Source organism: Phalacrocorax carbo, chromosome Z (genome assembly GCF_963921805.1).
Source record: "Phalacrocorax carbo chromosome Z, bPhaCar2.1, whole genome shotgun sequence".
NCBI classification, from domain to species: domain Eukaryota; kingdom Metazoa; phylum Chordata; class Aves; order Suliformes; family Phalacrocoracidae; genus Phalacrocorax; species Phalacrocorax carbo.
In genome coordinates this window covers 56,506,690-56,524,489 of record NC_087548.1, presented here as the reverse complement: position 1 = coordinate 56,524,489, position 17,800 = coordinate 56,506,690, and the positions used below count along the sequence as shown (strand labels likewise).

Sequence of the window (17,800 nt, the reverse complement as noted above, 5' to 3'; positions counted from 1 at the left end):
CTTTTCCTGCAGCAAATCTGGAATCATGAACTTTGGGAGGCACTTGCTGCAGCCTGAAAGCAAAACAGCCCTCCCTGTTACTGGAATATTATTGGTATTCTCTTGTGTCCTAGCAGTGGGAGGCACCTAGCTGGATGTGGAAGCAGAGCAGAAAGCAGTTTGACCTCTGGTGGCTTGAAGTGAAATTTAAGCAGAGGTGAAAATTCTGTAGTGAATAGACTTTGCACTAATGTATTGAGAATTCTGCAGCATGAGTTCTAAAATGTTTCCAGATTATCTTGCCAAGATGGGTGTGAAAAGAAACATTAATGGTGAGGCTTGGAATAAGCAAGCAGTTGGCTAAGTATTTCTGACCTGTTCATGGAGATGGAAAGGAATTGGATTCAATGGGAGCAAATGTTCTTGTGTCAGCATTGCATTAGCATCTTATGTCTTATGCCTCTGGCAAGCTGGCAAGTTATTGGTTGATGTGTAGCCTACTCATACACCTGGTGCAAACACCTCACTGCCCTTTAATGCAGTTACATGCTGGTTCAGTGGCTCTCCATTGGAAGCCGCAAAAGTAGAGCATGTGGAGAGCAGAGATTTGGGCCAGTTCAGCAAGATCTGTTCCCTGATAGAGAGTAAGGAGGACTCCAGATAAGGCGGTTTTCTGTGTTCAGACCTGGCTCTGATGTAGCCTTCACCTGCTAGAGACGGCCAGGTTGTCAGTGTAATGTCAGGGGACATTATCAGGTATTCACCAGTATCTCTCAATATGAGTGCAAGCCTTCCCAAGTTTCATTCTACTCCCACTGATAACTTCAGGTTTTCAGTGACAAGAGAGACTACAAGGATTACAAGTGGCTGTTGTCCACAAACAGGCTTTGTTCTTGAGTTATGTTCTCAAGTACCTTTTTTTCTTCTTCTTCTTTTTTTTTTTTTTTTAAGTATAGTACTCTTCCAGCTATCCCAGGCTTATCTATAGAAACCCAGTATGCTAAATGTGCTACAGCAAGTCCTCCAAACACTTTGCAGACTCCCCTTCTGGGGATATTGGATATAAAATATTTGAATCCACATTTCAAAAGTTGTGCTGCTCATAACTCTTCTCTGACTATCCTAGTTGAAGACAGTTTAGCCTGTTCCCTAACTGCTGAAACACGCCCTCTCCCTGTGGGGCATTTTGTTTATACAGGAGGAGAAGATGCAAATAGTGGGCTCTAGCAAGGGATTGTTGTTTGCTTGCTTGCTTTAATTAAACATCCAGATCTTTCTGATGATAAATGTTTAGTTTGTCTGTATGTCTTGGAAACTTGATACGAGAAAGATATGTGGTTTCCAGATGAAGTTGCTTCAATGCAAAGATCCTTGCAGCTGGAATTATCTAGTAGATTTGAGTGGTGGAAATGTGCAAACTGAGAATTACATCACAGTGGTATTCACTCCACGCCTGTTATAGATTTTTATGTTGTGTAGTTGATAGCAGGTTTCATTTTGATGTGGTTAGCAGAAAACTAAATCCAGGATTTGGATTGAAGCTGTTCAAATGCTGACTTCTGGGAAGACAGCGTAAGTGAAACAACCATCTGGAGGATACCTGTATTCTGAATCCAGAGATAGGGGAGCAGAAATTCTTAAAACTGACAGCTGTGCTCTGTACAATCCTATTCCAGCACAGTGTTTACATGTTAATGTGTGTTAAATAAATGAGTGAACAGTCTGCTGGGCTTCCTTCAAATAGCTATGTATGTGAACAAAGGTAAGTACATGCACAAATGACCTTGAAAAATCATTGTACTTCGTTCAAGGGCTTCTGTCAACTGCTATTTGTTGGGGTGAGGAGCATTGCCGAGTATTTTTTGCCATGCTTTAGAAAATAGGGTGAAGCGTTATCCACCAGCACGACTAGTATAACCAATTCTACATTGAGCTTTGTGCAGTTGAATGGAGATGGACAAAACTCAGTGTGCTGTGTAGAATCCCAGCAGTAGAATTCTGTTATCTGTCCTGAGCTCTGCTCTAAGGCTTCTCAGCTACAGAGGGTGTTGATAGCCCTCGTACTTTGCCTAAAAGTCAATTTCAGGGCTAGCTTTTCAAAAGTTGGCCTTGCACAGCAATAGTGTTTCCAGCATGTTACCTTCATAGTCATATTTGGCTCACTAGGATAAGGCTGGTGTGGTAGAGAAAGCAGCTGAGGAGCTGGTAGGACTGTTATTTTAAATCCTGCACCAGTCCCGAAATCTGTAGCTGGAGACAGGTCTGTTTTATCGCAGTTGCAGCTGATATGTGTGGGTCAGTATACTTTGGAATCTGACATCCTGGTGAGTGAAAACTTTTGGTTTTTTAAGAGTGCAACTACATTGTTTCACCTCTTGTTACTACATGCTTTAATTTGAGATGAAGGAAGTATCTACTGGCATCTGTACATTGTAGGAGAATCTGGTTGTTTCATTGTCTCTTGCACCCTCTAGGAAGGAAAACTGTAGAAGCCCACCTGTTGGGTTCTGTAAGCTAGTAGTACTGTCTTCAAAGTTTCCTTTTGTTGGTGTCATGGTCGTTCTGTTTTCTTGCCGTTATATCCCCTAATTTTTTCCAAACTCACCGCAGGAATACAGTGCATCTATGAGTAATGCTCTTGAATTGTTGCAGACTATTAAGGGGTTTAGTGTGGCTGCTGGAAGGGTTATCTACTTGTCCTGTGAGCTTTGTCTGTTCTGTATGTAAGCATTCATTAAAATTATTCACCAAATGGGAAGGAGAATGTCAAGTTCAATCTTGCATCTCATAATCTTGAGTTCATAGATGTCTCAGTTTCTGTACTTTGCTGGTCAGGTTCTCAGTTTTACACAGGAGTCCAGACTCCTGGAGCCTGATTCTGTTATAACTGCTAATCTGCGAGAATACAAATTATTTGGGGGGGTCTTCCAGCCTGCTAGCAAAATAAGTTCTTTCAAAACTTCAGTTTTTTCTTTTTCTAATAGCTAGTTAATGAGCATAACTCTGTAAAAATGTACTTTTCTTTATCAGCAGTAAGAGTTCAAAGGATAAAATTAATAAAAGTGGAAAATCAAAAAAAGTAAAATGAACACAGTTAGTTTTAACTCCCTGGTCCTTCCAGTAACTGTTTTAGCACTTAGAGCTGTCATTGTTGGAGAATGCATGAAAACCATGAGAAATGCTTCATCACATGTTCTGTTGTCTTCAACTACCTAATTTTTAAATATAAAGTCTGCACTGAGCTATCAGTGTATATAATGTTAATACTGCCTGTGGTACACATTCAGCTTTGATGCCTGTTATTGAAAGGAACTGTTTCTGATTTAACTTTTAGTAAAATTATTTTTCTTTACAAATACTCTTCCAATACATTAAGTAAAAGATGGCCTTTCAAGCAAATTTGTAGGAAGCTTTATATAAGAAGCTGTATATATGTGTGTGTAAGTGTGCATGTGTATACACACATATATTTTTATATATGTATGTATATATATTCTCCTTCATCCACTTCTTTTTCTCCCTAGGTTTGAGTTTTTCCTAGATAAACTTTTCTACTTTAGGATGACATAGTTGTAATATTTCTAATTGTGGTCCCTGAACATGAACTGTGTGTGCTGCCTTCTATTTACAGGTAATCTTTTCTGTGCAGTGTGATGCTTTGATCCTGTGAGGAAAAGAAAGATGTTGATCATAAGCTTATATATTGAAATATACTTACACACCAGAAGCCAATGGTGTAGCTGTGTTTGGCACTTAAAGTGAATAATTTGGTTTGGTTTGGCTTGTGGGTTTGTTGGTGGTTTTGGTTTTGTTTTTTTTTTTTGTACAGTCTTTGATTTGGTAGGATCATGGCTTCTGTTCCTCAGAAATGTACACTTCCTGGTGTAGCAGTGGCTGGCTTCACAGTACTGAAAGACAGACAGATACAAACCACATTTCTGACTTTAGAAGAAACAAAACATTTGTCTTTTTTATCCAGGAGCATCCAAGAGAGTATGAGCTATGTGTTCTTTCTAATACAGATTTTTCTTAATGCAGCATTTTTCCTTGAGGAAAATTATTTTCAAAAGATAGCTGAAAGACAAAGAGTGTTTTAACTGAAAAGGTTTAAAGCACTTTTTTTTCAAATAGGCTGCCCTTTAAGATACCCTTTTCTAGGCTTTGCTTGTATTGAAAAGTGGTAATGTGGTTATCATTCATAATTTGGAATTATTGTAACCTATCTTGCTTGTATTTACATCATTAGTTTTGTTGTATATTTCTTCAGGTTTGCTTTATTTGTAATGTATAAACTTAGCGGTTTTTTCCAAGCTATAAGGGCACTGTCATGTTGTAGACATTTCACAGTACTTTTGAAATTTTTTGGAGCAATTGCTTGGTTATAATGTTCTTGCTTATAGATGAACTGATGAATGACTTTTGTTACAGTAACATAGAGAGCTGCTCTAAATCTTTACTTCATTTGTAGGTTAAAAAGTTCTCTCCCTTTTCCCTGAGTCTTTTTTTTTTTTTTAGCTAACTTTGCAATTTTACTACAGTTAATGAAATTCTTATTTCGTCCTTGCAGCAGTCAGGATAATCACATAACAGCTGAGGTTGGAAGGGACCTCTTGATATCATCTAATAAAAAACCCTGTTCAAGCAGGATCAGTTAGAACAGGCTGCCCAGGCTATATCCAGTCAGGTCTTTAATATTTCCACAGATGGAGACTCTACAGCTTCTCTGGGAAACCTGTTTCAGTGTTTGACCATTATCACAGTAAAAAGGTGTCTTCTTGTGTTCAGATGGAACTTGATGTATTTTGATTTGTCCCTGGGAACGAAAAACTCTTCAGTTCCATTATCAGCTTCATGGCCTTTTGCTGGCCTTGCTCCAGTATATCTGTGTCTTTCGTGCACTGGGGAGGTAAGAATTGAACCCAGCTGCCAAGATGTGGCCTCACCAGTGCTGAGGCAAAGGGGAAGAATTACCTACCTTGACCTGCTTTCAGTACTCCTCCTAATGCAGCCCAGTTTAGTATTGGCCCTCTTTACCATGAGGCTGCATTGCTGGCTCATGTTCAGTTTGCTGTCATACAGGACCCCAAAAGTCCTTCTCTGCTGAACTGCTTTCCAGTGAGTTAACCTGCAATTCTCCAGGTCCCTCTGAATGGCAGCACAGCCATCTGATCTATCATCCACGCCACCCAGTTTTGTATCAGTAGATTAAGTGGCCCTGGCTTTGTCTAGCCAAGGCTCTGCAGACTCGAAAGAATGGAGACATCTCCCATGACCTACCAGGTGACCTATCCTAGGGCTGCGCTACACACCAGAAGAAGGTTCCTCCAGTGTTCCGCTTGGATCTCTCAAGCTGCATCTTGTGTCTGTTCCTCCTTATTGCATCTTCCAGCACTGCCTGAGAAGGGTTTGGCTCTGACTATCTTTCGAGCAGCTGAGGGCTGCTGTTACATCCCCCTTGACCTTACCCTCATCAGACTAGCAAAACCATGTCTCCTTATCACAGGTCCCACGACCCTGCTATGCTGGTTCCTACGCTGGCTCCTTCCTTGTTTTATGAACTCACTCACTCCTTGCACACTCCTTGTAGGGAGTGTGCTGACTGGACACAGGAGAACCCACCTGCTGATGAGTGCAGCCTCCTTGGGGCCAAAGGTGAAGGCATGACAGCTTGCCCATTGTTTAGCTACCTGTGCTCCTCCTAACAAAGCCCAGTTTTTAGTTTGCTATATTCAGGAGGGCAGTACACTGTTCCTTTCTGTGAAGCTTCAACACATTTATTTTTTGATAAGGCCAGTGTTAAAGAAATATGCATTCCTTAATACAATGTGAGCTAAGCTCTAGCTACCAAGGCTTTTGTTTATTGTTCTTACTCTAGTCCTAGCTCATTTCCTGCTGATATTCTGTAGAGGTAACTGCAGAGGATTTTTTTATCAGCATATATAATTACACTGTGGGATTTGTTTTGTGTAATCTTTGTACCTTCAAATGGAACTCTGAACAATATCCTCTTAAAGAGTTAACTGCATATACAAATTTCAGAGTTCTTGGGGATTTATGCACAATTGCTTGTAAATGTGCTTTACACAGGTTGATAGGGATTGTGTGCTTCCTGAAATCTGGCTCTGTGCAAGCTGGGGAATGTTGGTAGAGGCATGATACTGTTTGTGCTATGGTTGTTAGCTGGAGAAAACTTTTGCTTCCAGCCAGTTAGCAAATGTAGAGGTAGAATTTAGAAGTGTTGTACAAGCTTGCCCTCTATATGATTATGTGGCTATTAAGGAAAGGATGGAAGTTGAATGTTCTAAAATTATTGATTGTGATGATAAGGCATGGTTAGTAGTGATATTGATACAATTTTCTTTCTTGCCAACAGAGTTTCAGAAGCAGGAAGGCATGAAGTCCCATCAGAAAAACATGCAGCTCTATGACACACCTTACGAACCAGAAGGCAGTGGTGTGGAATCTGACTCTGAAAGTGTGGTGAGTCACCATTTACGAGAAAGCAAATTGCCACAGGATGATGACAGGCCTGCAGATGAGTATGATCAGCCATGGGAGTGGAACAAAGTCACCATCCCAGCTCTGGCAGGTAGGATTCCTAGATCCCAACCAGGAAATTCTCTGTCTTTGGGAGAATTCAAGTATTTCTGCTCTTTTTGTGTGTGTGTGTGTGTGTGTGTGTGTGTAGAAATCTCTGGAAAGCAGATGTGGGTAGTTTCAAACCTTTACCTGCTGCAGAAATGTGGAACATTGCACTTTTTGTTTAGTGCTTCAGTGGACCTGTTGTCAACCATTTGAGCACTTGGTTCATGTTAGTGAAACTTCTGTTTCTCCCACTCCTTGCCCCTACCCCCATTTTAATGGATGTGATATAGTGTTTATTGCTGAGTGGCTCTATGATTAGAAGGTTGCTTTGCAAGCTCCTTAAATTGTGGGCCAATTCTTAAAGGGGCAGGATGAAAAATAGCTGTGTAATTTGCATGCAGTAAAGTGCTTCTACTTGGTGATGATTTTCTCGGTATTTGGAATATTTTCGTTATAATTGCAAGCATTTCTATGTGTATGTAGAACTTGGTTTTGGGTTAATCCTTTTGAACTGCTCAAGTTCTCCCACATCAGAACTTGTCAGTCAGGGAGATCTGACAAAAACTGTTTTCTGTCTCTGGTATGTCTGTGTTTGGTGTTGGTTACACTGCTCTTTTTTCTCCTTTCTGTTGCTTTGCAGAAATGGCTGAGGGGGACTTCATTCAGTGAGGATGTGATTCTAGAGGCCAAGACTTTTTCATTTGTAGAGCCTGTGTATGCCCAGCAAAGCCCAGCTGTATCAGTTGGTCTGACCATGTTCCAGAATGCTCTTGTGGGTTGATAGATTCATACATGCTCTGTGATTTTTCCCTCAATGGCATGTTTTAGTGAAAAGCTGTGTCTAGGACCAGGGTTGTTCCCCTCCATTTTAGGTGTCCGCTTGGCAGAAGGCTTGGAAAGGAGAACAGTGTGTGGTGATGATTGTGAGGACGAGGAGGGAAGAAAAGAGATGTGACTCTGGGAGGCAGCATCAAAAAAGCCTGAGAGCAATGATTGGTAGTTAGTGTGTATTTACCCTGGATAAATCCTTCTTGACAAATCTGTTTGCTTTCTTTATTGAAACTACTAGATCTGTTAACAGGAGAGCTGTACATGTCATCTGTGTTGACTTTAGCCTTTAGTATGTTATGCTGTGACATCAGCTGTGTTACCTGGTTTGGAATGCTGTACCCTAGATGGGTGAACTACTAGGTAAGTGAAAAGCTGTCAGCGTCATTGACTGCAAAGAGTAGGGCTTAATGATTCGTACTCTTCCTGGAGTCTGGTTACAAGCGTGATCCCTCAGGGGATCTGTTCTGGAACCCTTTCTGCTCAGCATCCTTATCAGTAACCCAGAGGAGGAGGAGAGGACACGCACCTCGCGGAGTTTGGAATGATATCAAATGGCGGGGAGTTGATGTGCGTGCAGAGATGCCATTCAGAGGGACCTGGATGGGCTGGAGAAATGGGCTCACAACAGGCTTACAAAATCCAACCAGGACAAACTCAAAGACCTGCATATGGAGCAGATTAACCCCTTGCAGTGATATGGACCAAGGACTGGCTGACTTGCTGGGTTACAGCTTTGCTGGAAGGGGCTTAAGGAGTCCTGGGAGTAAGTGGACTAAATGTGGCTAGTAGTGTACCCCAGCAGTGATGAAGGCTGGCAGCATCCTTGCCTGTGTGAACAGGAGCATAGCCAGTAGAACAAGCAAAGTGGCTGTTCCTCTTTACTTTACATTTCTTGGACAATGTGTGTAATGCTGTGTCCAGTATTTGGATACACAAAGGATGTTGATAAATGTTGATGTCAGCAGAGAGCCACCAAAATGACAGGAAACTGTAGTACATGACTTGTGAGAAGACTCTGAGAGAACTGGGCTTGCTTAGCCTGGAGAAGAGAACACTTTGTGGGAATGTAACAGCAACTTTCCAATGCCTATGAGGAGATCTTCAAGAAGATGGAGCCAGGTTCTTCACAAATCATCAGGTGTGTGATGGGAAAATCAGACAGAAGTTGAATCAGGAGCGGTTCTGACTCGGTATGGGGAAAACTTTTTTTCTCTGCAAGGACAGTCAAGCACTGGAGCCAATTGTCCAGGGAGCTTTTGCAGTCTCCTTCTTTAGATTTTTTCATCCTTTGTGAAGGGATGACTGGATAAAGTTCTGAACAACCTGATCTGATCACATAGCAGACCCTGCCTTGAGCAGGTTGGTCTATACACCTCCCACAATTCCTTTCCACCTGAATTATTCTACGATTTTGCAATCCTGTGTGCCATGATATTGCCACACTACAGAAAACAGAAGTGACTTCACAGCTATACTGGGCTACTGTTCTGTAAACACAGCCTCTTGTGACAATGCCCTTCTTGGGTGTTTCTGACCTGATCAGTCAGTAAGTAGGTGGACATGGGTGACAGAAATGTGTTTCTCTTCTAGGACAGTGGAGTAAAGCAGTGACGATCTGTTGTGAGAGTGATTCTGCCCCTCTGCTTCATTTGTTCTCGCATCTTTAGGTTGAGGTTGAGTTGGGTTTGTTTCGAAGCCAAGTTGATGTCTGCAGTATCTATCCTGTGAAATGTGGGTGGGAGCAAGAGGTGCATGGAAGAACCTGAAGCAGCTGCTTAAAAAGAAACCTCCCGCTCAGCATCCCCTTTCCTCTTGTTGGGCTCCTATGGAACAGAATAGGGCATTAGAGAAAACTGATTTCTACTTCTTAGCAGCATAGTTTGCTCTGGCATGTGAGCTGTTCATAATCTTGCGGAATAAAGGCTCAGTCACTTTCCCATTAAGCTTATGCTGATAGTTCTTTTGAGCCTGGATCTAAACCAGAATCCAGTTCTGCTGGATGCTGTGCAGCTAAAGTAGTCTCTCTCCCTAAAGAGCATGACATACATTAAAGTCTAACCTGCTTGTGTGGCTAGAATATAGAGTTTCTGCTGCTGATCTCTGCCTGGTGGAAGCAGGCTTTGGTTCAGGCTTGCCTGAGCTGACTCATCCCCTTTGCTTGACCAATTAAGATGCTGGCAAGACTTGTGCTGGGAGGTTGCCTGGCTGTGAGATCCCAGCTATGATCTGGGGTATGTACTGTGTGTCAGGATAGGCTAATCAACAGAGACGTATATCACTAGGTTTGCAGTGCCACAATGGCTGCTTTGCAGATGCTGAATATTAGTATGTCATATGTGTGTAAAGCCTTCTGCTTTGGGTTTATGCTATGGCATTGGTGTCTGCCCCAGTTCAGCAGATATTTCCATGCCTTTTCATGTGTCCCTATGAGGGCAGCAATGCTGCCTTCGCCTAGAACATATGTGTAGCCTCCATCTCCTGACAGGTGAGCCTTACTACACAGCAGCATGGTCCTCAGTAACTCTGTTGTATAGGTGGGGTGTCTGCTACCTGGAAGTATCCACAAGCTACCCACAGCACATGTAGGGGCTGTGCAGAGCCACAAGTGATGGATTAGGAGTGGACCTTAGACTGCTCTCTGTATTGTTTTCCAGGGAATTCCTCTATTCTCCAAACCAGATTCCGGAAGGTTTTCCACTCTTTTCCCTCTGTCACATCTGCATCTTGCCCATCTTTCTTTCATTTGTTTGTGGTCTTCTTTTCCCCTTTCTTTTGTCCCACAGGACTGCATCTATGTCTAGACTAACTCATCCTCCTACCTGACACCTGGACCCACTCTGTTACTTTCTTACATCTCCTTTGGATCTCTCTTCTCCCACTTTCAGACACCTGCTCCCCATCACCCAAGACCCTTTCCTATTAGCTGTGTGTTCATTTCTACCCACAAGGAAGAAGGATGGTGTACTTCAACGTTCATCTCCATGCTTCTAGCCCCCTGGGTTAGGCCACGTGCCATGTCTGGGCTACAGTGGCTAAGTTGTGGTTGAAGAGCTCCTGCAAGTAAGCTGAACAGTTAATTCTTGCTGACTGTGTTAGCTGAAAGGCTTCCAGTTATTTTTTGCCAACCTGTCCAGTGTTTGCTTGGCCGGAGGCACATTCAGCCATTCTTGCATGTGTTCTCGGACAGTTTGACGTTAGAGCTACTTTTGAGCAAAGAATATTTTGTTTGAGGGTGAGAGGGTAAGTAAAGCCCTTGGACTGCAAAGAAGGGCAGGGGAAACTTAAGTCTTCAAATGTGGAATTCTTTAGGGCTTTTTATCTCTCTGCAGCTTGTTTCTGTGGCTTGGTGTAACACAGGGATTCTGTGCTACAGACTCCCTGTATTCCTTACATACTAGTTTTCTAAAGGCTAGGAGTAATATCAGAGTTAATGTGAACTCCCCCCTCAAGAATGGTGATTATGTGCTACTCAGAAGTATTTTTTCTTTCAAAGTGTGCAAAACACCTAAACCAGAAATTCTGTTGTTTAGCAGCACTAAGATAAAAGCTATGGGACCAGTACACATCTGTCTGGAGGGAGATCACAGTTCACGGATTTCTCAGTTAGTAATACAGCAGCGACAGAAATGGGATTATTAGTTTTAAGGGTTATTTTCTTAAGAGTCATACGTGTGCATATGTAAATCTTAGACCATATGCACGTACTGTGCACATGACGTGAAATGGCTGATTTTTAGTTCATTGAATCCAGAGAACAGATTTATTAGTTTCTACTGCATACCATTTTCTGCGCAATTCATTTGGTGTTCACTAAGTCTTTAAGCTCTGTAATCATCTTCATGCCCACTTTTTTGGTCTTTATTAGGCTGTCATGGTTTTAGCTGGGATAGAGTTAATTTTCTGCATTGCAGCTGGCATAGTGCTGTGCTTTGGACTTAGTATGAAAACAATGTTGACAACACACCAATGTTTTAGTCGTTGCTAGTTAGTGCTTGTTACTAGGCAAGGGCTTTTCCAGCTTCCCAAGCTCTGCCAGGTGCACAAGAGGCCGGGAGGGGAGGGGGCACAGCCAAGAGAGCAGATTCAAATTGGCCAAAGGGATATTCCGTATTATAGGTAAATTCTGAAATAGTTTTCTGAGTGTTGATTTTACAAAAGAGAATTTTAGTTTTGTCAATTTTTTTCATCATTTGTGGTTTTTAGTTTGTCTACATGTGACTGTAAATTAATATGGCACAATCCATCCAATATGAGATTTTACGATTGGCCTATGTGTAAGTATTCTTCTAAGCATTATTTAGTTAACTCTTATGAAAGCACATTAAATTAATGCATAGCTTTACAAAAGTAACAGACTCAGAAGAAGTTTAACTGAAAAATATTAAGATATAGTTGAATTCCTTATGGGTTCAGCATGTGGAGTTCTGTTTTCAAATGTTTAGAGAGTAAACATTTTTGAGATTAATTAGATTTCTCTGGTTCCATCTGTCATTCTTTATAACATAGTATGTCTTAGGTACCTGATTATTTGTTACAAATTAATGTGTAAGGATCAGCTGCAAGCATAGATTCAAGCTACTGTCTCATCTGGTGTCTCTATATATAATCTAATTGCTAGGAATTATGAATGTTTAAAGTAAGGAAATAAGAGGTCCAACTTCAAAGTTTGAAATAATGGAAAGCTTGCAGTGGAAAAGTATTGACCCTCTGCTGAGGTGTATGAAGTGCTTTTCTGACTTATTGTGTACTCTGGATTGTAATGTAGCTAGACCAGGTGGGGTTTTTTTCAGTTCTTCAGATGGATTTCTCTGAAGAGCACAATGTTGGTCTAAGTGGTATTAGAAATTCTAGCAATGGACAAGTCCCCTTTACAGGCCCATAACTGCCATCCCCCAATTACTTTGAGTTGTGGAGGCTGTGAACCTGAAGGGACCTTCTGCTAAAACTTTCCTATTTTGAGAAGCTCATCTGAAGGGAACAACAGACATCTGTGCTGTGAAATGCAGACAAGAGAGGCAGGTAGCAAATGTTTTTAATTTGTCAGGTGACAGACCTAGGAAACAAACCAAAATGGCAAGCAACACTAGAATTATCATGAAGTTAATTACTCATGCAAGTTTAAGGGAAACATTTATTCCTCCGCCCTGATTTCAAAATTTATTGCTGAAGCATGGGTAGAACCTGTTTATCTCCAAACTGGGATTTTAGATGTGCCAGATTGAAAGTGCACACAAGCTGTGAAGTCTGTTCAGGCTGAGGGGAGCGCGTCTGTGCTGTGGCTCCTAAGCATGGGACTGGGGCTGGTGTCATGCTGACACTTGTGGAGCAAGCTATGTATAGCCTTCCTCAGGGACTTCAGCTGTTAACTGCAGTGCTGAAAGATGTGTCACTGCATAGCAGAGCTGGAGTGCATCATTTTGACTGTCTGCAGCTTGAGTTCTGTCACAAACACATTGGGTTTTGTTTAATCGGAGGCTGTACAGCTGAAGCTGAAATGTGTTTTTGATGGCTTTTACAGGAAGTGGGCAGGTCTTGTTAGACCTTCTGCTGAGCTGGGCAAACTGGTTTGCCCAGAAGAGCTGAGGCTGGCAAAGTAACAGAAACAAAGTAGCTTTCTGGTACATAAGTCTGTCTGGAAAAGGAGATAGCAACACCGGAGAGCCCATTCAGGGGTTGTCACGCTGACACTGGCTCCCATTTGGGTGTATGAGAAATCAAGCCTTTCCAGACTGTCATAAGCAGATAGCAAACCTTTTGGTAAAGGAAATGCACGTGAAGAGTGTAGAGCCCATTTTAGTATTTAGTATTGCTTTACAAAATAAATGTCCCTCTGACATAAAGAGGGCCTTCTGGTAGTAGTTTTCAGCAATGATCATGGACTTCTTGAAGGATGATCTGTAGATGCCAAACTTGGTCAACTTTTCTGGCTGCAACTGTTGTTGTACATAAAACTGGTGCCTAGGACCCTGGGGGACTTGAAGCTGGAGAGTTCTGGCATGCCACCGCCAGAGGGGCATGGCACCAGCTACAGAGCAGAGGAAGAGAGGCCACGTGAAGAGTGAGGAAGGGTCAGGTATGCAGTCAGATCTGTAACTGAAATGGCTATGTAAACAGAAACACCATAGCAATAAAAAACTTCACACTTCCAACTGCATGGAATTGAGCTGCTGAACCTTCACTGTATATACTGCAGCTTTGGTTAAGAGGGGATTTATAGCAGCTGAAACTCAGTCTTGATAACAAGTTTGCATGGGTTGGTGCCTGACTGGATATCATGCTTGTCAGTTTAATCCACCTGGATATCTCTTTCAGGCTGCTTCTTCATGCCAATTTAATTCACAAAAAAAGAAAAAAAGAAATATGGCAGGAGTCCAGAGACATGTCTGAGCATTTCCAACAGAGAAAACTTTCAAAAACATCCAAAATTTAACTTTGTCTGTGCTATTTTTGGAGGACAGATCCTACTTCCAACCGTCATAAGTTAAAGATATTGCTGTTTACAGTCAGAACTGAGTTCCGTGTTTGTTTTGTGAACTGAATGCTTTTGGTGTCTGAAAGATGTTGCTTGGTCAGAAGCTGATGTTAAGTTCCCCAGTATCCATAGAGTTCCATCCAGGTGTTTTTCTTACAGTTGAATTAATTGTGCTGTTTGTATATGTCACTGGCAAGTACACTTTCTCCTTGTTATGCTAATCAGCTTTCATTATCCAGTAATGAGGTTAAAGCTGAGTTTCCATTTTCAGAGATAACCAGCATACTTCTGTCATGCATACTACAGAACATGATCTAATACTTTTGGCCAATTTTGCAATGATTTGTGCCTACTTTCTCTGAGTAGAGGGGGAATTTGGAAGGAATTCCAAAGCCCCATAAGGAAAGCATATAAAAATAAAATTTAAAAAATAACCCACCCACCCCCACCCACCCCCAAAAAAAACCCCCAAACTCACAAACCAAAACCAAAAAGCTCCAAAACATTTTCCACCTCCAACACATCTCTATTCTGTATGGATTATCTTTTTGAACATTACAGCTGTCTTCCTGTTGTGTAATGTTGCTTTAAACAGTAATTACTACTGGCCACGTGCGCAACTGGCTGTGTGTTATAAGTTGAGTTCTAAATGCGTGAGATCTACAATAAGCTGCTGTAGGGAGTCCCTTTAATTGTCCTTCTAACAGTTTCTCTGATGTTGCTGTTGAAACTCACAGAGGAGCTGATTGCACTGTTTGTGTTCGTGCACCTTGTGCTGTTTGCCTCCTGGCACAGTGAAGTTTTCTGCCTGGTCCCCACTAGATGACCTTAAAACAGTACTCCATCTGCATCTGGGAGTGTTAGTTTTTGATGAAGAAGAAACCATAGAGGGCAGTGAGAGTCAGGAAGATAGTGTGGGTTGCTCCTTTCACTGTTTCTGTCAATATTCTGTCCTTCAAATTCTTGAAATTATAGATATGTAGAATCTGTAAATATAAGTGTAATAAATGTAGAGTGAGGATGCTGACGTCATTAGTATGTGCTTTGCTACAGATGTTGCACTGCCTTAAGAAATTACAGCTTTACTAACTAAGTTATATTGCTATTCTTGGAATAATATAGTTTGAGAGAGAAACTAACAAATGCTATTTTCCATTTTAATCACTTTGTACCCTAGTGTTTCAAGACAAAAGCTTTGTGGATATATTGGTAATTCATTGCTGCTTGCCAGTGTTTCTGATGTGGATAAGCTAAGGGGTATTAGTTCTCTGGATTTGTGCCCAGATCACTGTTAGGATGGTTTCAAGTAAATTGAGGCAAGCTGGATTCTTGATGTTCTCACTTGTTTGTATTTTAATTATGGCAGGGACTGAAAGCCTATCTTTGTTACGCTTGCTTGTTTAACAGTATCGTCTCTTGGGGAAGAAAGTATCAAATGTTAAGATAAGCACCAGTTATTATAACAAGGTTTACAAGAGTGTGGATGATGTTACTGGAAAAGCAAGAGAGTTTTAGAACTGTTAGAAACACCTTTACATGATACCTATAACTTTCTAGGTAAACCACTACATCTTAATGCTAGTGGATGCATGTTTATTCTCGCTGGGAAGTGTGAAACCTCTCTAAGCACTACAACTAATTTTGGTCCATGTTAACCTTGCCTGGAGAGGTAATTGTTGTGTATCTTGCAGCCCAATTTAATGGAAGTGAGAAACGGCAAGCATCTCATTCTCCCTCAAATGACCAGCGCAGGCAGTTAAGAGCACCTGGAGGAGGCTTTAAACCCATCAAACATGGCAGTCCAGAATTTTGTGGGATCCTGGGAGAGAGAATAGATCCAACTATTCCACTGGAAAAGCAGATGTAAGTAAGCACAGTAATTGCTCTTTAGCTCTTTGCCTCCCTACTTACCGGAGCAGAAAGTGTCCCAAATCCTGCTGTCCAGCTCCCCCTCCTCAGTATCCCCTGTGTTAGTGCTCACAAAAAAACTATTATTAATCCTGCAAAGTGTAAGTAACTTCTGGGGGGGATAAAATTAAACAGGGCATTAATCTCAGGAACAGTGATTTTTATCTGCCAAGTATGTGCAGTTATTCTGCTTTTAACCATGTTGATTACATTGCATTAGGGAAAACAGGTGTATATCACATATATGCAAACTGTGTTTTAAAGCTGCACAAATTCCATATCTTTGTGGCTGCATAGCATGTTTCTCGTACCTCAGACATTCCTTGCATCTGGCTGTAATACTGCTCCAGGGAGATACTGATAAGACTACTTATAAAGCTTTTAGAAAAGACACTGCTATTTCTACTCTGGTGGTGTCAAACCTGAGGGAGTTGTTTAGAGGCAGTTTTATCAGCTCCAGACTCAAGTTCTGGGGGAATTCCCTGGCATGAATATCTGGTATCCACAAAGGTGTCTGTCCTGCCTCATTGTTACCCTTCATTGAACCATTTGGACAGACTGGCTTGTGTGATGGAATGACCCACTGTCCTGTATCATTGCAAAGGCTCAGCCTCATAGAAAGGGCTAGAATCTCCTATTACACAAAGAAAGAAAAATCTTCTTGTGGAGCAATTTACACAGGTTACACTGGTATTTGTGAGCTTTGAGAAGACTAATGAATTCCCACAGTGGAGTGAGGGAGCTGCGTCTTGAATACCCAAAGGCAGTCCCACTCCAGACACTGTCATTCTAAGTTATATGCAGAAATTATTTTCACAGGAGATGGAGGGTGTAATTTAGCATGGATGTGAGTATGCTTTTTGTGAAAATACTTTGTTCCTGAATGGTGGTTGTACTGAGAGGATTAGCAATCCTTTTGCACTTCAGATCCTCAGAAGGAGAGAATCCATGCTGCCAATTGTGTCTGAGAGAGGTAGTTCCAGAAATTCATTTTCCTTTGACATTCTATCTTTGTGTAAATATTTGGAAACTTAAGCTTGAAACAGAGAATAATATCATCCGCATGGTGTTTTATTCCATCTGATTAGATGGAACCTCAGCCATTGAACCATCTGTCTGGTGGTCATCACAATCAACCATGACAGACTGTAGACTTAACTCCAACAGAGGAAGTAGCAATCACTATTGTGAAATCACTCACTGATACTGTTAGGTAAATGACTAAAATGCTATAAATTTGACTGTAAAATTTGGTCCTCAAATATGGGTAGTTGCAGCCCACCACACCCCCCAAAAATAAATTTGAAATACTGAAGGAAGTTGAGCATCTGCTAATTAACTTTTGACTTATAAATATACTGTTGTGTGGTTTTCTCTTTTAATATATCTGCAATTATATATACCTGCAATTGATAATAACATCTGAAAACTGCAGAGCTAGTTTTGCTTCCTTTAATCACAAGATTCTCTTCCATTCTTCATTATGCAGGATCAAACCTGAAATGAATGCATAGTTAACAAAAATGTGTCAGAAAGTGAAGAGTTTAGATTTACTGTATCTTAGATTATTCATAATCATTCAAACTGGTCAAGTTTTAGTAGTGTGAGACCTGTCCACAGAACATGCCAAGCCATTCCATATTAGAGTCTGTTTCTGTAAAGAAGAGTGCAAGAGGAAGGAAAGCATGGAAATTGACAAGTGGATTTCTAACAGGTAGATCAGGAAATTTCCCAAACTGACAGGGATACCGGGGTCTGATAATGTATCAAGAAAATACTTCTAGTTGCATGTGAATAAGGAATCACAGAATCACACAGAATCACAGAATCTTAGGTTGGAAGGGACCTCAGGGATCATCTAGCCCAACCTTTCTGGGAAGAGCAGAGTCTAAACAAGATGGCCCAGCACCCTGTCCAGATGACTCTTAAAGGTGTCCAATGTGGCCTAGTCAACCACTTCCCTGGGGAGATTATTCCAATGGTTGACTGTCCTCATTGTGAAAAATTCCCCTCTATAACTCTATA

The 17,800-nt window shown here is 41.4% G+C and overlaps 1 protein-coding gene across 1 annotated transcript in view; it reads left to right on the top strand.

Moving 5' to 3' along the window:
* Positions 1 to 17,800, top strand: part of SHB (SH2 domain containing adaptor protein B) — an 80,787-nt gene that overhangs the window by 44,122 nt on the left and 18,865 nt on the right. The window contains exons 3-4 of the mRNA XM_064438166.1: positions 6,353 to 6,568; positions 15,559 to 15,730. Coding sequence (XP_064294236.1) covers positions 6,353 to 6,568; positions 15,559 to 15,730 — 388 coding nt within the window. The remainder of the gene's footprint in view (positions 1 to 6,352; positions 6,569 to 15,558; positions 15,731 to 17,800) is intronic.